The sequence below is a fragment of the Diadema setosum genome, chromosome 19, assembly GCF_964275005.1.
Source record: "Diadema setosum chromosome 19, eeDiaSeto1, whole genome shotgun sequence".
NCBI lineage: Eukaryota > Metazoa > Echinodermata > Echinoidea > Diadematoida > Diadematidae > Diadema > Diadema setosum.
In genome coordinates, this window is record NC_092703.1 from 6,223,361 (window position 1) to 6,241,353 (window position 17,993).

General features: G+C 39.1%; 1 protein-coding gene across 1 annotated transcript; it reads left to right on the forward strand.

Annotated features, from left to right (window-relative positions):
* The first annotated feature begins 11,559 nt into the window (after positions 1-11,559).
* On the forward strand, positions 11,560-17,699 carry LOC140242948 (peroxiredoxin-4-like). Its single transcript, XM_072322692.1, has 6 exons — positions 11,560-11,623; positions 12,577-12,706; positions 13,637-13,753; positions 14,275-14,397; positions 15,053-15,218; positions 15,764-17,699. The coding sequence occupies exons 1-6, from the start codon at positions 11,560-11,562 to the stop codon at positions 15,827-15,829; spliced, it is 666 nt and encodes a 221-aa protein (XP_072178793.1). The 3' UTR covers positions 15,830-17,699.
* Positions 17,700-17,993: the final 294 nt, after the last annotated feature.

The following is a 17,993-nucleotide window of genomic DNA, read 5'->3' on the forward strand; positions in this document are numbered from 1 at the left end:
AATGAATGACCATTGCCAGATGTTTTAAGTGGTGGGGGGTAGCCGCCAGACGCTCTTAAAGGCCCAACTCCAGCTAGGCTAGCATAGCTGGAAAAGTAACCTCATGAAAACCACTGGAACTTGTTCGTTACACTTACAGGATAAATGAATGACCATTGCCAGACGTTTTAAGTGGTGGGGGGTAGCCGCCAGACGCCCTTAAAGACCCAATTTTTTCCAGCTAGGCTAGCCTAGCTGAAAAAGTAACCTCATGAAACCCACTGGAACTTGTTCGTTACACTTACAGGATAAATGAATGACCATTGCCAGACGTTTTAAGTGGTGGGGGGTAGCCGCCAGACGCCCTTAAAGACCCAATTTTTTCCAGCTAGGCTAGCCTAGCTGAAAAAGTAACCTCATGAAACCCACTGGAACTTGTTCGTTACACTTACAGGATAAATGAATGACCATTGCCAGACGTTTTAAGTGGTGGGGGGTAGCCGCCAGACGCCCTTAAAGACCCAAATTTTTCCAGCTAGGCTAGCCTAGCTGAAAAAGTAACCTAATGTAACCCACTGGAACTTGTTCGTTACACTTACAGGATAAATGAATGACCATTGCCATACGTTTTAAGTGGTGGGGGTAGCCGCCAGACGCCCTTAAAGACCCAAATTTTTCCAGCTAGGCTAGCCTAGCTGAAAAAGTAACCTTGTGAAACCCACTGGAACTTGTTCGTTACACTTACAGGATAAATGAATGACCATTGCCATACGTTTTAAGTGGTGGGGGGTAGCCGCCAGACGCCCTTAAAGACCCAACTTTTTCCAGCTAGGCTTGCCTAGCTGAACAAGTAACCTTGTGAAACCCACTGGAACTTGTTCTTTACACTTACAGGATATATGCATGACCGTTGCCAGACGTTTTAAATGGTGGTGGTGGTGGTGGGGGGGGGGGGGGTGTAGCCGCCAGACGCCCTCAAAGACCGAATTTTACCAGCTAGACTAACCTATATATAGCTGGAAAAATAACCTCCTGAAACCCACTGGAACTTGTTCTTGTGATACACTCAAAGGATAATTGAATGATTGTTGCCAGACAATAGCCGCCAGACGCCCCAAAGACCAAACTCTTACCAGCTAGGCTAGCCTAGCTGAAAATTAGGAAAGTAATCCCATGAAACCCACTGGAACTTGTTCTTACACTTATGGAATAAATGCATGACCGTTGCCAGACGCTTTCAGTGGTGGGGCGTAGCCCCCAGACGCTCTCAAAGACCCAATTTTACCAGCTATAAGGTTCACATATTTCAGAAATAATAGCAGTGTAATACCATAACTATACCGCTTGCTTGCGAGTTCACCTGTCTATGCATACCTTATCCTTTTGTTCTGCTTCCTTGAGCCCCAACTCATGCATTCTTATGGTGACTCTCCCATGTCATCATCCTTGTTCATTGCAGTTTGTTCTATTTTTTGAAAATATTCTTATTCTTCATCCCAATTATCACAAATTCTGAAACTCTGTCCTCAGTATAACTAATTCATAGTTGTACAAATGTAAAAATCTGAGAATCACCCGGAGGTCTCCTTTAATGGGGGAGTTTCTTGAGCGCACAGGGAAACATGCTTTGAAATATCAATAGGGCAAGTGTTGAGACGAAATACTGTAGAAATATGAGAATATACAGTGCTGTGGTTCTGGTAGAAGAAATAGGGTATCTGTATTTGTCCTCAGTGATAACCAAAAAACTTATTTGGAAAGAATGATAGACATCAAAAAAGAATTGCCCAATCAAACATGTCGGGATTTTTCTCAAACATCAGTGTTCTCATTTTCTTTGCAGTGTAAAACAAAAACAAAAAAGAAAAAAAAGGCAGGGCCGGATACAGTATCCGGATGGAAATTGGTGGGATGGGCGTAAACCCGCGGGTATTATAACATACTGACGTGAAAAAAAAAACAAGACCAAGAACTACTTTCTTTCTGTGCCCTGGGGAGAAATATTCATCAATTGCATTTTCAGTCAGTCCGCAGCACCCGATAATTCGCTCGTATTTATTCAACTCGTATGCAAGCCCGCTTTAGGCTTGCATACGTAATGAGCTGCGTAAGGGGATTTTGTCCTTGGGCTTTCGGCTACAAAAATACACCTTATGTTCACAAATTTGGTGTCAAATTCAAGGAAAATATATAAACTATCGTCACATGTTACTCAAATTATTGTAAATGAAAAATATCATAGCGTAATTTGAGCTTGAAAAATGATGAAAAAAAATAATTCGTGCAGTACACGTTCAAGACGTCAAAAAAATATCAAATTCACCTTGCGTCTCAATGAAAATGCTTTATTTGGTTGTCCATCTCCTAATCTTTGTATCCATGTACATATCTTGACAATTTGTTGCTTAATCCGGTCAGGAACCAGTAAAATATACATCGATGTCAGTGCTGATCAGCTTGAAACCGTGCAATCTCAAGAGTAAGCTCTCTCATTGGACAGCGCCTGCACTCAGCGCTTGCATTACGTCATTACGCTGCTACATAACGGTTTCATGCCACTTGCGGTTTCTTGGCACGCGTGTAGTTCAAGAGCTGAACGCACGCACTGTCCAATGAGAGAGCTCTTTCGCACCACTGTACACTTTGTGCGGAGCATACTTCTGGCTTAGGAGTGAATTTTACAGACATTTCAAAACGGAAAAACTAGTATAAATCATGCTTGCGTCTCCTTGACTCCAATATATGATGAGTATCTAAGTTTCCTCTCTACGAAAAAGCCAAAATCAGAAACAACAGTTTCTTAATCCGGTCAGGAACCAAAAAAGAACTTAAGATGACAAAATCTTCCGTGAAAAGCAGGTAAAATTTACGCAAATTCAACTGATTATATAGTCATGATAAGATCCGATGTTATAGGCAAATTTAGTATCAAAATAAAGATCAAAGTCTGGAAAACAATTTACCGTGACTTGTAGCCATGACGAATGTATGTACAAGTCGCTACACTGTGAAAACCATAGCCCTATCAAAGTCTCGCAAAATCTCGCACGACGAGACACCTTTCGAACGCAAAGATCCTCAACGAGAGTGCTGAATAAATCTTGCCGGATCGGCTCATTAGCATACGTGCTGCGGACTGACTGTTTTGGAAATGTTGGAAATCACAACTTTTGATGAAATTGTCTCCTACAGTATCTCTTCTTATATCATGAAGGCTTTTTTTTATAATTAAGTTTCTTTCCTCTATGACCATGATAAAACAAACCCCTGATGATTAAAACAAAAGACAATCAAAACTTGGCAAATGAACTCTTTGGATATTAGCAAAAGGGAATACATTAACAGTTTTTGCAAACACTTTATATAATATTGTCTAATACTCCATCAAGCTCATAAAAAATACAATTCTACTGCAACAAGAAATCCATTCAGTAAGACTCGTCCTCGGTGTACATCGCTTAAAATGCCAACTTTTTAAAAATAATGCCCCAGCTCTTAAATTTACTTTAAAAAGGGGAATTAAAGCTCAACACCTTTGGCCTATGACTTTTTTAGGTACCGTATCACCTTACGGTTGAGGAGATGGGTAAAGAAAAATTATTAACTGAGATGGGTAAAGAAAAATTATTAACGAAATAAAACTTATAGGAACATGCTTCACGTGACCTCACCGTTTTCTTCTCTTAAGAAAGAAACGAAATCTGAAAATTGTTCAAGAGTGTTTTTGAACATAGTACATTGAAAAAGCAGAAAAAAATCAGTGTTTTTAAGAAACATAACTCACAACAACGAGGAATTCCTATCGTGTCTAGTATTGCACGTATTTTGGTTTGGAGGGTTTAGGATGCTAATATTTCAAGACAAGTTTATGCTCCGGCACTTCAATGAACTTAACTGTAAAGTAATGATCAACCTCTCTTGGCAATAAACTCAACATTTGCTGTTCTTCAGTAAAGCATATGACAGAAACATATTATGAGAAACATGTCTAAAATTCATATGAATAAGCTCTCAGCAACAACAAAAATACTATGTTATCTATAAACTAATACTGCATGTACTTAGTTTCGAGGGATTTAGATGCAAAATGTTATGACAAAAGCCCCTACGTGGCTACCAGCAATTAAACATCCTTCAACTTCTTTAGCAAATGAGCTCATGTGTATCATCTTCTTGTTGAGAAGACGAAGATGAGTAATGATAAAATAACCAAACTATCAACTTTCCTTAACATGTTTTACAGGAAATCATTATTGCCTTCTCGTAACGAAATAGAAAAAAAACCCAGAACATCTGAAATTGTTAAAATTGGTTCTTGATAACGATGAAAGCAAAGGAAACTTAGTGTTTGTAACCACTATGACACGTGTCTACAGATCTGTCATGCTCATAAGAAACGTAACTCACAGGAATATAATTTTATACAGTGTAAAAAGTACTTGGTTTAGAGGACATTTAGATGCCAACTTTTCAAGAATAATACACCAGCACTGACATTAACTGATGAAAAAAGTAATGCTTAGCTTCTTTATCCAATTAGCCCATAGGTAATTCCTTGTAGTTGAAAAAAAAAACCGAGTACACATAAAAATATAGACTTTCCGTAACATGTATCACAGGTCATGATCTCCACATTTTTGCTCCTCTTAACTTAAAAGAAATGAATATATATTTAAATTTGTTTTAAATGACCTTTAAACAATAATGAAGAAAAAAATTCTGTGTCTGCAAAGGCTTGACACGTGTCTAATACTGGGTCACGCTCATATTAAACGTAGCTCACAGGAACAAGGAATTCACGTGTGTATAAAATAATACTGCAGAGAGGGTGCAAAGTTGAACCCTTTATTGAGGGTGCGAAAATGTTCCCTTGGATACATCTTTCCACCCACACTAAGTGGTGCTAGATTGCACCTCTTCTTGAGGGTGCATCTTTCCACCCACACTAAGGGGTGCTAAGTTGCACCTTTCGTGAGGGTGCGATCTTGCACCCTTTACCTTTCGGTGCACCTTTGCACCCCGTGTAGCCTTTACATCTTGGTGCAACTTTACATCCTTTCTTGAGGGTGCAAAGAAACACCTAAAGTTCCAAGATTGTGCCTTGTTTTGAGGGTGCAATCTTGGAACTGTGCGTGCTACTTTGTACCCTCAAGAAAGGGTAAAAGTTACACCCTCGGGAGCAACTTTGCCCCCTTGAAAAAGGCGCAACCTCTTTCCTTTAGGTGCAACTTTATGCCCGAAGGATGCAAGAATGTACCCTCTCTTGAGGGTGCAATCTTGTGCCTTATTGGTATGATGTTGCACCTATGTGGTGCTTATTTGCTCCATGACTGCTGCAAAATTGCTCCTTTAAAGGAGCAAGTCAGTGTCACCGCCTGCTCCTTTATAGGGGCAATATTGCCCATCATCTCAAGGTGCAACTTAGCATCACATAATCGGGTACGATTTAGTTCCTTAACTACTCTAAACCTTGAATAGTGCGAACTGATGTAAGCCTATTTGCTCAGAATATAACTTATGTTGTTGCACTCTGCAAAGTAAATAGGATTAGTGTAACTTGGATCTTGTGATCGAATCATGAAATGTGTGTGCGTGTGGAATTTGTGAGTTGTGAAAATGTTAATGTAAAAGTTAACTTAGTTGTGTTTGAATAATACACTGAAACCAAAAATTTACCCAATTACCTTTTCAATATTAAAAAAAGGTGAGCACTATATCTATCAAACAGTTAACCTTCTCGGCAAGAGTATCTGCATGACGGAAGAGGTGAAAATATGATATGCAGTTGTCTGGATACGTTTTATTCAAAACGTTTGAATGCGTATTTATTCACATAATCTATAAGAATAACATATTATGCTTCTTACCAGTACTCAAAGCCTCTAAAACAAGAGCATGCTTCTTACACTTCTAAAGTATACACCATATCTTAAAAACAAAATGTAAGAGGATTTAAGAAGCTGTTTGTATGCATTCAAACGAATCCATATTTCTATCTAAAATCTAAAACGTGTCTTGTAAAAGGGGAATTCGTTTTATAATGACGATGCCAATTGTCTGAAAGTCCTTATCACGACATGTCTTGGAGTTCACGCTTATTGAAAACATGAGATTCTTGGCAAGTAGATTACAACTATGGTTTAAAGAGTTAACTGAGATACGCATACCGTATACGGGCATTTCGATGAAAACATTTAAATACAAGGCACTGTAAACAATATGAAAATCAAACTTGATACCAGCCCTTATCGGCAACCAATAGAGACTGTCCCAAGGACTGCAGTTATAATTGTGTTCAGATATTGTTTTGGGTGATACACGCATGCCGACTGATTTGGGATCAATTCGAGTCCCTCGAGCTGAGATTCCGGAACTGCAATGAGCAAACCATCATTATGCATAACAAAGTGACTGAGAATAATGCATGCACCAGTTTCTGTTTCGTTGTTCTATACACAGAAAGTTGTTTCGTTTTCCAATCCTGTGCAGTCACACAGATTTTACAGAATTCAATCATCTTTGGCTATAACGCCATGGTCGCGTGCAAAATGAATGCAGCTTATCTAACTTAACCTGTAGTTACTGAATAGGGGACTACTGTATATTCAATTTATACATTATTAATCGGATGATAGAACCTGTCAAAGAGTAAATTGCGGATATCATATACCATTGTCAAATTCACTTTAATTCTATAAATAGTATCATTGGAATGTTATGAACCACTTCAGCATTAACAATCATTATCATAATTATTTCCCTGAAACGGCTGCATTTGTATGAGAGGGAAGAGTTTGGCATCATACATAGCAAGAGTCGTGACTACAAAACTAAATACATGTATTATACAAGGTTTTAGGACACTTTGAATCATGCCCCCCCCCCCCAAAAAAAAACAAACAAACAAACAAACAAACAACAAAACAACAACAACAACAACAAACAAACAAAAAACAAACCAACAACTTAGTGAAATGTTGTACAATGTATGCCCTACTCCCATTAACCTATGATCTTTGACCTTTGAATACATGGCCCGCATTTTTTCAACGAATAGGCATTTGGATGCAACGTAGGTAATATATAAAAGAAAAAAATGTTTTAGGAAAATACATTCACTTCAGAAATAATTATGGAACAAATAGCAAAATATTGACACGTTCACTTCTTCCGTAATGACATGACAGAAAACTTTCCTCACCGAATCGTTCTGCCGTAATTCATGAGCAAGTCATGGATATATACTTAGTTCGATTAAAAGTATACATTGAGTCATTGCAAAAGCATCTAATGAAAAGTATGCTTCAGAACTACATCATTGTCATTTATTCTATAACACTAATAATATAGAGCTATTGGTCCGCCATATTGCCTAACAGGTCGTTGTCCTCCTATCACTATACCACGTTTGTTTAGCAAATAAGGCACAGAATTTAATTTTGCACTTGTTGCCAAAGACTCTAATCTTCTTTACCGCTATTCCCAGACATGTATGTTGGTGCTGTATGAATTAGAAACGGAAGCTTACAAATATTCACCATCTAACAAGGCAAAAGCGAAGTGATGTCTCGTCCACGTATCGACTTTGTGATTACAGAGATTTTCAAATGGCATAGGCCTAGTTCATTGACTTTTTGACTGTTGACGTAGTCGGACTTCACCAATATTAACACTTGACAGCAATCATTAGATGATCTGAGGAGTGAATTTGGTGGTCATATAGCTCAAAAGTGTGGAAAGTTATTGAAAGAACACCAGAATACTATGTCGACAGTGTTTATCAGGTGAGATACAAACATAGAACAAGTTCCAGTGGGTTTCAGGAGGTTACTTTTCCAGCCATCAGGGCTATAGTCTACTCTCTAAAAAAATCGAGGGGAAATATTCACTCTAAAAAGAGTGAATACAAAAAAGAGTGAATTTCGAGTGAAATTGGAGTGAATTTTGAGTGAAAATGTTCATTTTCACTCATTTTGGAGTGACGTCAGGGATCACTCCAAAATCTTCGAGTGATCCCTGACGTCACTCCAAAATGAGTGAAAATGAGCATTTTCACTCAAAATTCACTCCAATTTCACTCGAAATTCACTCTTTTTTGTATTCACTCTTTTTAGAGTGAAAATTTTCACTCGATTTTTTTTTTTAGAGAGTAGCTGGTAAAATTGGGTCTTTGAGGGCATCTGGCGGCTACCCCCCCCCCCCCACTTCTTAAAACGTCTGGCAACGGCCATGCATATATCCTGTAAGTGTAAATAACAAGTTCCAGTGGGTTTCATTAGGTTATATTTTCAGCTAGGCTAGCCTAACTGGAAAAAGTTGGGTCTTTAAGGGCGTCTGGCGGCTACCCCCCACCACTTAAAACGTCTGGCAATGGTCATTCATTTATCCTGTAAGTGTAACGAACAAGTTCCAGTGGGTTTCATGAGGTTACTTTTTCAGCTAGGCTAGCCTAGCTGGAAAAATTTGGGTCCTTAAGGGCGTCTGGCGGGTACCCCCCACCACTTAAAACGTCTGGCAATGGTCATTCATTTATCCTGTAAGTGTAACGAACAAGTTCCAGTGGTTTTCATGAGGTTACTTTTTCAGCTAGGCTAGCCTAGCTGGAGTTGGGCCTTTAAGAGCGTCTGGCGGCTACCCCCCACCACTTAAAACGTCTGGCAATGGTCATTCATTTATCCTGTAAGTGTAACGAACAAGTTCCAGTTGTTTTCATGGGGTTACTTTTCCAGCTAGGCTAGCCTAATTTTGAGGGGTCCTTTTTTTGGCCCTCCTGGCCACACCCACCACCGATGACCAGCCAGACGTGCATTTCCATACTTAGGGGCGTATGTACTAAATTGCAATATACATAAAAATTGGTAACCTTTTCAGCTAGGCTGACCCCCGCTGGCTCCCGGACTATATGGTCTTAACTAAAAATTCATGTCTGGCGACTTTTTGTTTGTTTTGAGGTGCTGGGTCACATATATATATATATATGTATATGTATATATATATATATATGTATATGTATATATATATATATATATATATATATATATATATATATATATATATATATGTATATATATATATATATATATATATATATATATATATATATATATATATATATATATATAAGGTGAAGCGGGCTTGGCCTCGTACGTTGTGGGTGCTGCATTATCTTTAGGTATATGTGTGGCAGAGGAATGACTCGCAGATGTTGCAGTAATGTTCACTATGGCCTTTTATTCTCCCAAGCTTTCGACTGTGTTACCAGTCTTTTTCAAGGGCTTTTAAGGCGTTGCTTTTAAGGCATTGGGATATGCTTGCTTTGTGTGTGTGGTGTCACTCACACTCATCCCTCTGACACCACACACACAAAGCAAGCATATCCCAACGCCTTAAAAGCCCTTGAAAAAGACTGGTAACACAGTCGAAAGCTTGGGAGAGTAAAAGGCCATAGTGAACATTACTGCAACATCTGCGAATCATTCCTCTGTCACACACACACACATATATACATCTGTATATATATTATATCTACTATATAATGGAAGGCATACAGACATATTATGTCTGTATGCCTTCTGTCTTTGCAGATTGCTCCTTATGTGTAACAAACCAATGAATTTATGTTCATCAAACCAATGAATTTATGTTCATCCGACATATGCTTTCAAAACTGAGAATAACCTGCCATTTCCTTGAAATTATTTTTGATGCATTCAATAAATTTGCAGCCATGTGAATATATTGCTGTGACATATATACACACGAATGAAACTCTCAAAATATGTCTAGACACATGCTATTGACTTCATTTTGAAGTTGATATAAGGAGAAAGAGTGCACTCGAGAATAACAAATTTGACTAGTGGATGTGATGTGAGCTTGAGCAGTTAATGAAAAGAAAGGTATCAAGGTTCAGGGGTCAAAGTTTATGGCTAAATTCTATTTTTTTTCTAATTTTATTTTTGTGATACTATATCCAACACAGATCTGAAGACACATTGTAGAAAGTCAAATTTGGCATATTGACTGAACTATGATTATTTACAAAAACAGATCTGACCAGATTGTTGCAACAACAAAAAAAAAAAGTAAGCTAAGGTGTACTAGTATATAACATGTATCTTCCAAAAGTATATAAGTCATTATGATATTATTATGTAAACTGACTACTCGGTAGACACCTACATATAGTTTAGACCAAGTGGAAAAAAATAGTTTCTCGTCCTACTTTTTGAAGAATGGAGGATAAGGGCACTTTTTTTTCTTCTTTTTTTTTTTTTTTAAAATGACCAATCGCCTGAGCCAGTTATTTGGGTAGTCCAATTTCCATTTTTAAGTACAGCACGATAAATATGTAGGCTGGGCATGTGTGAGGTTGAACGACTGGTTACAACAAAAATCAACTGAAATGTTGTTGTTAATCATTTAAAAAAGAATAAACAAACAAAAAACTCTTTGATACGCCAATATATAAAATAAAAATCTAAAAAAATGATGCCGGCTGCTGGAACGAGAAACTGTTTTTGTTTTTTTTTTTTAACTTGGCCTAGAACAGGTGTATATCATTTTAAGTGATATCATGTTTTTTCTTTTAAAGGGATGGGTAATATGTTAAGGCCTATAGTTTTGGTTAGAGGGGCTGGGATTCATATTTAGCTTTTTGTGAGATAATGGTTTCTGATTTGATAATCAGAAACAATCTGAAATATTAAAGAGCATACAATTATAATCAGCTAGAATTCATGATGAAATCGGTTTGAAATGGCCGAGATATCCAAAAACATAGTAAAACAAAGTGGTTCTGATAAAAGGTGTGTCCCACCTTTTATTAGGACCTCTTTGTTTTTGGATATCTCACCCATTTCAAAACCAATTTTCATCAAATAAACTTTGAATTCATCTTAGTATTATATGCTCTCATATATGCACAAGCTATTCAAACGTTATAATTATTTCTCATTCATGAATCTCCCGGATCAAAAGAGATGTTGGAAACCTGAAGGTCCATATAGTACAGGCCTATGCATTGCAGAATTGTATGAGACCACAGTAACTTTTCTTATAGTTGCTTGTTTCTGTAAGAATCTTAATTCCTCATCACATTTTTTTTTTTTTTTTTTTTTTTGGGGGGGGGGGGTGTGATATATACGTGTATTCAGTATCCCTTCCCCGTTGCCGGGAGGCGCGGGTGTGGGGGGGGGGGTGGGGAGGGGGTGGTGGTGTAAAACCTCTGGTATAAACCTTGGAGTTGGACACGGTGTACGTGTACCGTGAATCGTTATTGCCGGAAATTTGGCTACAGAGGATCAGTGCTTGGGTTCTTCTCCCGCCGATATCTCTCGCAATTCGAGATTTCATTGCGTGGAATACATAATTTTGGGCTACTTTGTCATCTCGATCACGCCGAAAGAAGTGCACTCCATGACCAATAGCACGCGAACGTGCAATGCGTGTGAAAACGGCCATTTGGTTCGATAGGAACGTTGCCAAGAGAAGCCATCATGCTCCGCATTTTGACCGTACTTCTAGCATTATCTTTGGCTACAGCAGCTGAAGAGGCTTGCTATAGTTTTGGTGGAGGTCATGTCTATCCTGGAGAGACACCGAGATCTTCGGCTCACGCTGTTCACTGGAGGTAAAGTTCAAAGTAAGTTTCCACCAGCTGTCTGATTTTACCTCCTCGCTCAGCTAGCCCAGCGCCTGCACGCGTGCTTGCCCGTACGAGGCCGAGGGCGAGGCCTGCGCCTGCCCATCTACCTACCGAGCCTCTCCTCTGGGGGACTGCTCGTTGCACTGCTGTTGTGATCGAGTGGGTATATAGGGCCTACGGGTGGGGGCTGCTGGCTGCATCTTCTGGGCCCCATGTCATAAAAAGTTGATATGATTATTGATAGCAACTCTTTGCTGGAATGGCAATGTCATAGTAACGACAAGAATCCAGCTTCTTGATTGGCTGTTGCTATTTGATTGGAAGTTGCCATTCCAGCAAGCAAGAGTTAACACGTTACTCCTTTTTTAACCCTGGTTTGGCTGTACCAGCACTATCTACAGCAGCTACAGTTCTTCACAATTCATGGTAGCCACCTAATTCTGCATTAGCAATCAGGTGCTAGAATCTAGTCACCATTAGGGCCACACAACAAAGTCGTAACTTAACCGAGGCGAAAGATCAAACGAGAGCCGATAGCCAGTGCAGTCACAACATAACATGATCATGATGATGGAAAAAGGCCCTCCAAACATCTAAACAGACAGATTAACATGGCGGTGTGGATGTATCAGAAACACCCGAGCAATGACTAGAATATAAACCAAATATGACTTGCAATATGATGAACTGCAGTAGGTATGAACCTACATCATACATACAGGCTTGTACAACATCTCTTGGATGATATAGAAAAAAAAATTGTCGACTGACTTTCTGCTGAATACCTGTTTCATGCGATCATTTGCCTGACATTGCAATCACGGTAGACCTCTACCTGATATTGTTATTTTATTCATGTGTGTGATTCTTTTTCTATCAGGGATTTTAACCCTTTTTTTTTCCTTCTATCTCTATTAACTTGCATTTATTATATGCTTTCTCACATGTCTTGTGTCCTGCAGTTTCAAAGCCAGCACCAGCCTTCGAAGGGACAGCAGTCATAAATGGCGAGTTCAAGGCCATGAAATTGTCGGACTTTGTTGGAAAATACCTGGTTCTAGTCTTCTACCCACTGGACTTGTAAGAGACAGCTGTTGAAATTATTTTGTGTTGGGGGGGGGGGGGGCAAGGGAGATGTTGTGATCTCATTGCAGTTCAAGTCCAGTACATTGTGGTATGGGAATATTGGGCATGGAAAATACTTTTCACTTGCTCCTAGGCAAGACTCGTGATAAATGCATGAAAGCGGTATGAACTTTTTTTTTCTTTTTCCTTTTTTTTTTTTCCCTTGTTGATAAGGCATCAGAGCCAGAACGCAATGCAAGTTAGCACAATATAAGTTATTGCAATCATTTCATGCACCGGTATTTCATACGTGTTCCCTTTCCACAGGCAATACACTTTCTGCCTGGCCTGTGTCAAAGGCTCTTTTGCTGTAGTATTCACAAGCAAAACAAGTAGCTATGAGAGCAATGATGGGACTACCACCAGCTAGAGGCAAGCCCCAAGAAGAATACTATTTGAGAGACTTGTCCAATTTTTTCCAGTCATGCCTTTGGATATTAAACCGAATTTTGCTACCAGCAAAAATCACTCAATTTGAAACCGGGGGGCATTATTCTGGCAGATCTAACAATGCCATTGTCAAACTGACCATCTGCAAATGTTTTATAGGAATGCTTAAGCTTCCTCCAAATGCATGAACAATAATGATTTGCAGATCTCAAAAGGCCCATGTGCTGATGTCCTGAGCTTCAGCATGCTTCGCTTGCAAGTATTTGTGCTAACAATCCAGTGTGAGAGCCTTCAACAAAGACTTCTTTCCGTCTGCTCTGGAACCAGATACTTTAATGTAAACACATAATAACTTTCATTGTTATTTGTATTTTTTACGTGTATATATGCCATATTTTAATGACTGCTTTTAAATTTAAACCAAACCTACCTGGATTTTGAGTTATGATTTTCTGCTTTCTTCATCTCCTCTCTCCGTAACTTTCCCTTTCCCAGTACCTTTGTGTGTCCAACAGAAATCATCGCCTTCAGCGATCGGATCGAAGAGTTCCGAGCCATCAACACAGAAGTCGTTGCAATCTCAGTTGATTCTCAGTTCACACATCTTGCATGGTAAGATGTCGAAAATAATCCCAGCATTCCAATGATATGTTATCATCTGTAGTTACGGAGTGTGATTTGCGGGAGTAGCTCTTCTGGTTCAAAAGCAAGTTTCTATGACTGTGAAAGCTATATCCAGATCTCACCATGCTCACATTCATCTACATTGTCCTATGGGTGCTTATACTGCCACATGTCTGTAATCTGAAATCATAACTGTATACACTGTAGCTCTGAGGCCTACTTAGACAATGATTAAAAGCAGTCATCATCTAGAGGAATTTAATCTTGGTAAGCTTAGTGTTTGATATCATTTTGATTAACCCTGGATGGTTTTGCCATGAAATGAGCCTTACTGTTCGGTGTCAAGAGAAAATTTGACTCACTGGTACCCAATACTCACCAGGATTTATCAAGCTCTCACTAAGTTTGCTGTGTACACGAGATGCTATGTGATGCACCTTCAAAATATGGTTGAATGATATGCACACTGTATCGCTTGAGTGTTTGCTGGTATGTGTCTGGTTATACAGGATCAATACCCCAAGAACGCAAGGAGGTCTTGGACCTATCCAGTTACCCATCTTATCAGACCTGACCCACCAAATCTCAAAGGACTATGGCGTTCTACTGGAAGATCTTGGACATACTCTCAGGTACCTGCTGTTTTCACACAGTCTCCATTTCCATTTTACTGAACTGCTACAAAATTGTCAGAAAATATGAGGCCCTTGCTTATGAGTGTACATTGGGGCTAGTAGGAGAAATGATTTTGTAATGCCTGTATGAATAGATTGAAATAAGACTGAGATGCCTCAAATTTCATCAAATTCAGGTCAAGGCCACTTTTTGAAGCAGCACAAATCTACTCAAAGGAGCACAAATGAGCAATAAAATATTGTGGCCATGAATGGTTTGATTTTGAAAGGGGCATTCGGACCAGTGGGAGGGGCTTGGCGGCAAATTGCCAATGGCCGCTGGGTATTTCGAGCGCTGCATGCATACATAAATGGATGTACTCCTGTTACAATGCACACGGTTATATGAAATTTTTGTTACAATGATGCAAAAACTCAGGCCCCAAAATTATTATCTACACATCTTAAATATTACCTTGTTTCTTCGGCCATAAAGAAATTTGATGTGACAATAGAAAACTGCCCATTCTGAGGACTTTGCTATAACTGGAGTTGTCTGTATAAGAGATGGGGAAATTGATTGATATATGACAATGACAGTCTTCAAAATCGTTGATGTAGATGCCTTTCACTAACCCAACAGCACTATTGAAATCCATGCTTCTCTTGACAGGGGACTGTTTATCATTGACGACAAGGGGGTGCTGAGGCAGATTACCATGAACGATCTGCCTGTGGGCCGATCCGTGGATGAGACTTTGCGGCTGGTACAAGCCTTCCAGTACACCGATAAGCACGGAGAGGTTTGTCCAGCGGGCTGGAAACCTGGAAGTGATACGGTGAGTCCAGACGCAAGTTTATTTTGAGTCACAGACATTGATGAGGAATTTGTTCAGCCTTGCTCTTCCCTGCTGTATTCTGTGATCTGTCCTCTTGAGGACATGCTGGTAGAGTCATCGTAAACCATGCAGTGCTGCAGTCTATTGACTGTGCTAGAATTATTCTATTCAGTCCCTCAGGATGAATACTAATTAGAGACATCAATGGGATATGGCATACCATACAAATATCATATGCTTTGTTTTGCTTCAAGTATTCATTTCATCTTGCCATACTGTTGACAATCAAGTTACAGCTCACATTCTTATAAAGTGATAGTGTGATAACTCTGTTATAAGCTACTTTATGTTAAAAGTGACATCAACTGTTTTAAAAACAAACCATGCATTACTTACTCTTTTTCTCTTTGACTGTTGATTTAATGAAGTTTTGATCAAGTTTTATACATCAAAAAGTCAGTATCAGGCCTATTTTCATGTAGCGGTATGATGTGGCTTGACGTAGAAAAAACTCATCGTGTTTCCCTACGTGCGTTTTATTTCAGATTATACCCAACCCAGAAGATAAACTCAAATACTTCGCAAAACAGCAGTCGGGCGGCAGTGCGTAGCGACACTCATTGGAAGGAGACTGTTCGCTGGGACATCCTTTTTTCAGTGCTTTTTTTCAATCTGTTTCCTCACTTCTCACTTAATCTTGGGTTTTTCATTGTCTATCCTGTGAAGATTTGTGACTTTACAATCTTCCCAACAGAAATAAATTTCAAGTTTTCATTCCAATGTAGTAGTGTTCATTCTGTGTCATGTTTCCATCTTGCTGCTGTGATTATACAATTATTTCAGCAAATTGCATTTCATTTTATCTTTATCAGAGGAAAGGGTATGATATTACTGGATGTTAAACACCACATGAGCACACATAATTTCAAAAACACCTGTTTTGAAGTGCACCTATGACAGCTATGATGTGGATCCAAGCTGTACAGGAGGAAGCTCAATCATGCATAGTTACAGTAAAGGACATATACCCACCTATTTTAAAACACCTATGAACATGATCAACAACAAAACCCACCTACTCTGCAACCCCACCCACTCTACTCTACTCCAACCCCACCCCCAACCCCAACCCCACCCACTACCCCCAACCCTTTCTGCCTATTCCACACTCATCGTAGCTTCACCCTCTCCACTCCAACCCCACCCCTCACTCCACTCCAACCCCACTCCCACCCAGTCTACTCCAACCCCCTCCATCCACTCCACACTAACCCCAGTTCCACCTACTCCATCCCAGCCCAACCCTACTTAAATTTCATCTCCAGCCACACCCACTCCTATAACCCTTGCCCCACAACCTCATCTACACCAACTTCACCCAATCTAGATCCATCCACCTTTCTTTAGCCCCACCTTTCTAACCATGCCCCCTTGTATTAATCTTACACCAATTGCTGCAAAATAGTTATGAAAACAATTGATCTTGTAGGAGTTCATGATGAAGCTCGCCCAGTAGAAGAATTTTGAATACGTAAGAAACTGTTCTTTGTTTTCCTAGCTATGGGCAAATGTTAACACCACACTTCTTTTCAAACCTCCCAACAATGGTTCTGTGAAAATTGTTGAAATGTGTTGCTTGAAATAGAAGTCATTAATTTTTATAAACGAACATTTTCCATGTGGAGTTGGGTGGCTTGCCTTCTTCAATATTTTGTTCATGTTCATAGATACAGAACTTTGCTCGTTTCTTGTGCCCTGAAGAACTTCAGAAAGTGCATGGTTATTAAAAGCAATAAGCACAGCGATGGTACAACATACCTTTTCAGTGTATTGGCCATATATTTTAGGTCATATCATTGATGTTGCTTGAAAAAGATTTATGTCCTAATAGTGAGGTATTCTTCATGAATTTTGCCTTTGTTGGAAAATTACCTCCTTCATACCAGATATGGGACATTTCAATAACCTGTACAGGACATAAACCTTGCCATCATAAAAATTCACACTGCTGTTACAAATATGCATTTGACACTTGTGTCTATGTGCAATCCCACTTCACTTTGGTAAGCTCGCAAGATGTGCTATTAACCTTGAGATCAAAACTGCAATGCTTTACTTTCCTCTGAACCTTAAGTTTGTCAAGAATGTAACTTCTATTCATCATCTATCTCTTGAAATAGCACAAGAAGACACAATTTAGTTGCACTAAAAACTAACAATTAGTCTTAAAGAAAGAATTACAATATACATAGTTGCAATAGTACATGAAATGTTGCAGCACTCTTTGGTGATGAAGATATAGAAGTTGCTGTTGCAGCATCTGTTTTCTGTAGAATTTGTCTTTTTACTTTGTAGCTTTGGGAGTAGTAATTGTGTTGATTCCCATTCTCTGTGCAATGAATTCATCACCATACTTTTCTAAGAAAGAGAGTGAAAAAAAATCTGTGCTACGGCTGCAAACATAGTCCAGGGGGGCATTTCATGAAGGAACTTGTCGGATAAAATATCTGACAAGTCAATTATATCCGACAAGTTTTGAGAAATTCTTTAGTCTGACTGGCTGATTTCTCTGAACCTGTCGGATATAATTGACTTGTCAGACATTTTATCTGACAAGTTCCTTCATGAAATGCCCCCCAGGTCAACGCTGAACTTTCCATCAGATGGTGATTTGGAGAAATCTCCCTCTAACCATGAGCTGATTGACTTGCAAGAGGTTGTGTTTCAATACAACTGTACTTAGAGATAAGTTTATACATGTACAAGTTTAAATAT